This window comes from Ipomoea triloba, chromosome 10 (genome assembly GCF_003576645.1).
Source record: "Ipomoea triloba cultivar NCNSP0323 chromosome 10, ASM357664v1".
Classification (NCBI taxonomy): Eukaryota; Viridiplantae; Streptophyta; class Magnoliopsida; order Solanales; family Convolvulaceae; genus Ipomoea; species Ipomoea triloba.
The window spans coordinates 26901196-26908724 of NC_044925.1; the positions used below are offsets into that span (position 1 = coordinate 26901196).

The following is a 7529-nucleotide window of genomic DNA, read 5'->3' on the forward strand; positions in this document are numbered from 1 at the left end:
GGGGGGGGGGGGGGGGGGGGGGGGGGGATTGACTTCGGATTTCAGTATCCTTGATGATTTTGTTTTTGGCTACAAGTGAGGGCATGCCCGACGCATAACGGTGCTTTTGAATGGCCAGCGCATTTAGTTGCCAGGCACGGTCTAAAGTATGCTGGCGGGACAAAAGTGCAGCAAAGCGTTTCAAGGTAGGATGGGGCTCCATACTGAGTGGATAAAGGTTAAGATCTTAGTATTATCTAGCATTATCTTATTTTTCTATGATTTTGTCTGATCTGACGGGAAATCTTGTAATGGTTGCTTGTTTGAAAACCTTAGAGAATAGATTGATGAAAAAGGTTTGTTGTGCAGTAGTACTGGCCGCCTCTAATGGGGAGATGGACAGAGACTATTCTTCATCCTTTTTCCATTGTCATTTTTCCTTTAGCCATTTTGTATAAAACCTGTCATGATACAGATGGCTTTTGTATATATAATGTTAAAAGTTGTGCTTTTCTCAGCCTGCTATTATATAGTTCGTGCATTTCATGATGCCTTTACAGTTTACAGGTTTTATCTTTGTTAGTTTATCTCTGCTATCTGAAGATGTGTTTTTGTTGAAGTCTACTTTGTAAAGGTAAACATATAAGGTAAACAAGTCTAGTTAATTAGTTCAAATTAAGAAAATTAATAGGTATCTATTTAGAGTTGACTGATTTATACTAAGGGTGTGTTTGGAAATCTGAAAAAATAATTTTTGGAAATCATTTTCTATACTTTCGGTATTTGGAAGAGCCTGGAAAATTGAAGTCAATGAAAGTTTTTTTCGATCAAAAGAAAAATATGGATGTTTTGGAGGAAAATGACTTTTGCCAAAATTTGATAGAAGTCATTTTGCTACGCGACAACTCTGACGACTTTCTTCCTCTCAAACTTTATTCACTTTATTCTTTGAAATCGTTTCTTCATTTTCTTCTTTCTCTAAACCTTCTTCATTTTCTTCTTTCTCTCGAACCTTTATTTTCTTCTCACAAATCCCTTCTTCTATCAACCACCGGATATGGTTTCCTGTTGTGAGAATTAAAATTCTAGGCCAAAGCAAGAACCAGGTTTTTTAAAAAATAAATAACATTATTTTTATTGAGAATATTATTAAATAATTTTTATTACATTTAAAATTGTTATTTTATTATTTTTATATTCTAAATAAAACAATTAAAATGTTTAATTATACAATTACTCATCTTTCGAAAAACGAACAAAGCACACCAAAATAGTTTTTCAAAATGCAACCAAACACTAAAAATGTAATTTTTTTTTGAAAAATGACTCATTTTAAAAAAATAATTTATCGAGTTTCCAAACACAACTTAAAAGCAATGAGCAATTTTTGCAGAGTCCAATCTTGAAGCTGTATAGTTTCCAAGTTTAAGTGTAACCAATTTTGTTGAAATGCAGCAAGGCCCTTGAAAGAGGGGTATGTGAGACTCAGTTGAATTAAGCAAGATTTGTTCTCAAATAGGGTCTAGTTGAGACTCATTTAGATTAAACAAATTTGTTCTCGACTTGGTTGGATTGCAGGCCGTTTAGCAAATACAAAACTAATATCAACAAAAGACTAGTATAGTAGGGCAAAAAAAGGAATAATAGGAAAAGAATTGTTGTCTATAGTGCAGTGACTTTGGAATAATACATCCATAAAAGCTGATGTGCTAGAGCTACAGATAAATGACAGTGTAGTGTACAATTTGTCAATTTGATCCTCAATACATTTTCATAACTATCTACTCATGTCTGTCTCTCTCTATGGCCTTGCTGTACAACTAAACAGACACAACCTAAGAGTGTTGTTGGTCTCACAAAACTGCAAATACAACTTTGCATGGGCCTTGCTGTACAACTAAACAGACACAACCTAAGATTGTTGTTGGTCTCACAAAACTGCAAACACAACTTTTTTGTTTGTCTTTTCTCAACTTGTTCTCACAGTGATCCACTCTTCTTCAGAGCCAGACCATTGCTCTCCAAACCTAAGCTGCTGTTCTGAGACACCAATCTTGTTCTCACATAGCATTGAAAATGGAAAGAACCTATTGCCAGATGGTTTTGGAACTGGGCTATCCTCCTCGTCTTCGTCTTCTTCGTCGGATGATGATTCGTCTGAGTAATCGGTCTCGGGGAAGATACTTTTGTCGAGAACACTAGCGGGCGAAGAAGCAGCGTATTTCTCTGCTGCGACAAAGCTGCTGTTATTTCCAAGATTCTTGTCGAGAACGAAGGGATGGTGAAGCAATTGCTCTGCTGTCCATCTCTTTTTCGGGTCCCTTTCGAGGCACTTTTCCAAGAAATCCAAACCTTGTTGTGAGAAATGGGAGGGGAAATTTGGCCTGTCATCACTGCAGGCAATCCTGAGAACTGCAGCCATTGGATTTGAGATCTTGCCTGCCCAGGGGAGATTCCCAGTTGCCATTTCTATGATTGTGCACCCGAGTGACCATATATCCGAGGCACAATCGAGCCCTCCGCCTTGGATCATCTCGGGCGCCATCCACAATGGACTCCCTGCAATTCCTGCAGCAGAATGTTGTTTTACTCTTTTCGAGCATCCAAAATCAGCCAATTTCACATCCCCTAAGGAGCTCAAGAGCACATTTCTGCACTTGAGATCAGAGTGGACAATCCCATTCTCATGGAGGTACTTTAGGCCTAAAAGAATCTCTCTAGTGTACAATCTGATCACCATTTCGTCCAATTTCCCCCCGAATTGCTCTGTCACATCGGCTAAACTCCCCCCGGCCATGTACTCAATAAAAAGATTGAGTTTCTTCCCACCCCCACACATCTCTTTCCCTATACATTTCACCACATGGGGAGAATCCAAGCTCTCAAGAATCTCAGCCTCGCTCTCGAGGAACTGCAGCCCAGCCTCTGACTCCGCAGATTTCACAACAAAGAGTCCCCCCGTCGCCTTGTTCATCGCCAAATGAACACTCCCAAACGACCCCGACCCAACCGTTTTCCCCTTCACCCACTCCACAGGCCTAGAAACAGAGCACTTGGAGTAGTACCCTCCTCCTGACATTTCTCCTTCTCTGCCTTGTTAACTAACCTCTGCATACACAGCAGCAGGCTGATCAATCTTGATTCGGGCGTTAATCGCCAATCCAAAACTTGAGTTTCCACAGAATCAACCATGCATACACAACCCAAGTTTTTTTTTTTTAATATAACTTTTCTTTCACCCCCTTAAACCTGCATAATGGAGAAGTAATTAATCTCAGCTTTGAGAGAATTTCTGAATATGCTGTCTTATACTGTCTTATTATAACTGTCATATATGAGAATACAAAGCCCTATAATAGATGCCAGAAGACTATGAATGCAGACTTACCTAAATCTCTAAGACTGCCTAATCTATAGAGATTTCATATATCGAATATATATTCCATAACACTCACCATACATATGCCTGCAGAAATCCTTGGGGTGGCAAATGAATTCTGCACTGCACTGATACTACAAACAGATTGAAAGAAAAGAACAGTTAAAAGAGCGGTTTCCCAGAAAGGAAAACCGCTCTGAAAATTGAACACTTCTTGTTGAAGAACTTAGAAGATGATATTGTGTCTCCTGTCTTCTTTCTTTCTGTTGGGAAGTATAAGAATATGGAAGTTTTTAAAGGAGAATTCTTCCTTCTATAAAGAGGTGGTTGGTCCTCCAAGACTTCTGGGAATGTATGGTTATGATTTCTGTTGAACTAGAAACCTGTGAATGAATGCACGGATAACTGCCTACTTAAAAGGAATTTACGTTTATAGAACTTGGGTTTGGATGATTTTACCCTTTTTCTACGAGGGTGTATTAGTCATTACACCCCTTCAGTTAAATGGTACTATAATTTGTTAATTTTCCTTTTTTAATTAAAAAAAACCTTTCAAGTAATAATAAAGAGAACGCGAATTTGTGGATTATCCTTGAAGATGTTTTATGTAGGATAAGAGTATTGGTGTAATTTTACGCTGGTAGTGAAATGGTTAGCTCATGTAGTGCGTTCGAAGTTAAGATGTGGGTTGTCCTCAAAGATGCACAAATTACATAGGATAGGGTTAGGTATGTTGTGATTGAGTGTGATTTTGTGTTAATGGTGAAATAAAGAGATGTCTTGGATGAATTAGTTACGATGGTTGGTTCTTCTATATAACGCTCTTCGTTGTGTTTGTTAAAAAAAAAAAGAAGAGAAAAGAAATGCTATGCAGCTATGTGCTAAAATTGATGGAGGCGTGTAAAGGAGAGTTGTGTCATGCATGAATGAATTATTCGTGTTGAGCATGTGCTTATAGAGGAAAATAATGTGACAAACTATAAATTTTTAATATATTAAAAGTATATTATTCGTGTACTAAATGTAAATTATTTGATAGTATATTCCGCATGTGTGATGCTTCCTTTGAGCATGCACAAATCCTCTTGGAAGGTAGCTTGGTCTGCTTGGATATTCCTCACCATAGGTGGGTCTCCTATCACGGAATAATAATAATAAAAAAACAAAAAGGAAAAGAAAAAGGGAATATTAGAATGAATGAAAAAAGAAAATGCAAGTTATATTACCAAGCAATATAGCATTATATATGATTCCATATAAGATGAACAAAACAACAATTCAATGGCAAAATAATGGCCATATACAAGGGGATTAAATGGGGAGTTAATTTAACTAGTTGAGATCTGTCATTTTCTTTCATGTTGCCATTCTTTTACAAGTGTAATCGAAGAGGACCTGAAACACGCTTCTAGTATCTCTCTCGTCTGGCAGCTTGAGAAGGCGAGCAACTCTGAGAAAGCCAGAATGTTGCTTATGCACACAAGCTTCTTTGATTTCTGGCTTCACTTCTTGCTTGGAAGGCTTTGGCTGTGTTAATGCCCATTGCATTGCCCAGATTGCCAACGGCCGCATGTACGCTAGAGATCTGTATCGGCCCTCTGTCGTCCACCCTTCTGGTGTCTGGAAAGCATAGCTACAGAGGGAGAAAGAATCAGGTCAATATCGGCTGAGAAAGAACTCAAGTTGTTGACGGGTAACTACAAGATTACAAGTTTAACTCCCAGTCTGTTGGATTTCTTGGTCTGAGCCAATCAGGTCTAGCCTAAACTGATTGCATACTCTCAGATGGTAGCTGCGGGTTTTCTTCTAGTTCCTAGTATCAGCTTGATGATGTAAATGAGTAAAGAGCTGTTGTGTTTACTTACCCGAAACCTTTTTCAGACCATACAGTCTCATAGACTCCACTGGCAGTTTTAAACGCCAAATCAACCATGTCTTCGTGAATCATGCCTGCAGCGACAGCGTATGTAACGCCAGACCATACTTCTCTTGCCTGCATGCAAGACAGGTCAACTTCACCATTCGGCTGCATCCCATTCACTGCCCCGCGTCTCCCATCCTTGACCTTTAAAACGTTGAAGTTAAAAATGGTTTCAAGGGCAGTTCTAGCTTGTTGTTCATCGACAATAGGTTCAAGGCCACATGCTCGAGCATACCTACAAAATAAAGATGAAAGAGAATCACAAAAGGAATTGTGATTCTAATGTGGAAGGAGACATCCATCATGGTGACAAAGTATGGTATTAGAATTAATTGTTATATGAGAAAATTAAGATATTCATAGCTTACCCATCAAACATAGTTTTGTTTCGCTAAATGCATTGACATAAAAAAGAGTATATGATGAATTTCAACAAGTTTGAAGCATACCATTGTCCGGCCAACTGATCAGCTTGAATGGATGAGCTCACTCGGCCACCACAGTCATCATAGTTGAAGTAAGAACCATTCCACAGTTTCTGATATGCTTTCTTTGCTTTCTGGAATTTAAACCAAAAGTAGTCTTCAGAACCCTTGTCGCCTACTTCTCGTGCTAATGCGGATGCAGCCTGCAAGGCTGCGACCCATAGTCCACCACAGTATGCACTCACACCAGAGACAGACCATACATCGTATGTCTGATCAGGAAATCCTTCATTTTCTATCATCCCATCTCCATCTTTGTCAAACTGGTCCATATAAGCAATTGCCATATACACAGAAGGCCAAACAGCTTCTGCAAACTTTTTGTCACCTGTGGCAACGACATTCCTGTAGACTTGCAGAACAAATTTTGAATTTAAATCTTTCCACCTATCTGTATTATGGAGATTATAAAAGTTCACTTCGAACCATGGATCATTCATTCCAATATCATGGGGTACAGCCCCAAGGACTTTTCTACTTGCCAACTTTCCATCGTGCAAAAGTGCCATCTTACTGGGATCATGCATCATGACTGCAGCTGCATAGTCTCTTTGTATGCTAAGTTCAAGTTTGGGGAATAGCATGACCAAGGCAAACGATGCGTAGAAATGAACATCATATGTGTTGCACATGAGATATTCACTTCCTTCAAGATATAAGAACTGGCCAATATTTTCCTCTCCCTTTCGAAGAAGATTTGTCCCAAAAGCAGCATTGACCGTTAGAGGAGTTTGAATCTGCTGAGGTACTGATGTCATCCTTTCAAGAATAAGAATAGCAGTGTCGTTTGGGTGGGATTGCTCACCAGTGTTTTTAGTATCTGAATTAGATCTATCAATGGAAAATTTTCTATCACCAATGGTTGACAAACTATGCACCGGTGGCGAGCCATCTACAGATGGAGCAAGTTAAGTTCAATAACTATATTTTTTAATTAATGAATAATCAGCTTAAACATCATCATTAAAGTAAAAAATTTGTCCTGCAAGTACCTGTCCAAATTGTTCCTCCCGAATTAAGGTAATAGAGTTCATTAAACAGAGTAATGGGATACCTGTAATAAACCACATTAACTATAAAATCAGTGTGCATAGAATCTCCAAATGAAAACACAATCTCACCATTCAGGATTCCTCTTGTCCTCAAGAATTGGTTTCTGCCATTTTTCTATTTGTGATTCCCACTGGGAATGCTCTGTGTTGTACCAAGCAACAGTAAAAGACTCAGTTGCAAAACAATATTATAGATAAAGCAAAGTCAAAGGATTTTTGGTAATTGTACTAATGAGGAGAAGTGAAAACCAGTAAGTGTCCTTGGTAGAGCACAAGCCTAGTTCAAGAATGAAACAGAACAAAGAATTTAGTATAGCATATTACCATGAAGAGCATCATGAGCAATATTTGCAGCGGCATGGCCAAGAGTACCATAGAATTTAGTATAGCGCCTGTGTTTAACAAACTATTCAGAAAAGGGCAAGAACCAAGCAACTTATCAGGGATGTATTTGACTACCTACCTATGGTACGTTCTCCCACTTGGAAAATTTATTTCTGGGCAAGCCCATGCCAATGCAAATGTGACATTATGCTCCTTCTCAGCTGGAATAGTCAAAGAGGCAGCAATGGCAGCCCCGATCACTGTCCCCGGTTCAGAAGGTGCAGAAATTTCTTCAGACTTAAGGCGGTCAAAGGATCCATACTATCAGAAAAATAAATAAATAAATAAATACAAAAAAAAAAAAAAAAAAAAAAAAAAAAGGAAAGTTT

General features: G+C 38.5%; 2 protein-coding genes across 4 annotated transcripts in view; both read right to left on the reverse strand.

Annotated features, from left to right (window-relative positions):
• Window positions 1-1620: 1620 nt before the first annotated feature.
• Window positions 1621-3682, reverse strand: LOC116032122 (mitogen-activated protein kinase kinase kinase 18-like). Its single transcript, XM_031274529.1, has 2 exons — window positions 3435-3682; window positions 1621-3228 (listed from the first exon to the last, which is right to left on the reverse strand). The coding sequence occupies exon 2, from the start codon at window positions 3056-3058 to the stop codon at window positions 1949-1951; it is 1110 nt and encodes a 369-aa protein (XP_031130389.1). The 5' UTR covers window positions 3059-3228; window positions 3435-3682; the 3' UTR covers window positions 1621-1948.
• An 870-nt stretch (window positions 3683-4552) lies between these two features.
• Window positions 4553-7529, reverse strand: part of LOC116031398 (non-lysosomal glucosylceramidase) — an 8572-nt gene continuing 5595 nt past the window's right edge. For 2 of the 3 annotated variants that reach the window (XM_031273594.1, XM_031273596.1), the window contains 7 exons: window positions 7280-7461; window positions 7141-7208; window positions 6886-6958; window positions 6757-6818; window positions 5729-6656; window positions 5224-5514; window positions 4715-4991 (listed from right to left, as the gene is read on the reverse strand). In XM_031273594.1, coding sequence (XP_031129454.1) covers window positions 4715-4991; window positions 5224-5514; window positions 5729-6656; window positions 6757-6818; window positions 6886-6958; window positions 7141-7208; window positions 7280-7461 — 1881 coding nt within the window. Of the gene's footprint in view, window positions 4992-5223; window positions 5515-5728; window positions 6657-6756; window positions 6819-6885; window positions 6959-7140; window positions 7209-7279; window positions 7462-7529 lie in introns of all 3 variants that reach the window. The other variant, XM_031273595.1, reaches the window with a different exon arrangement.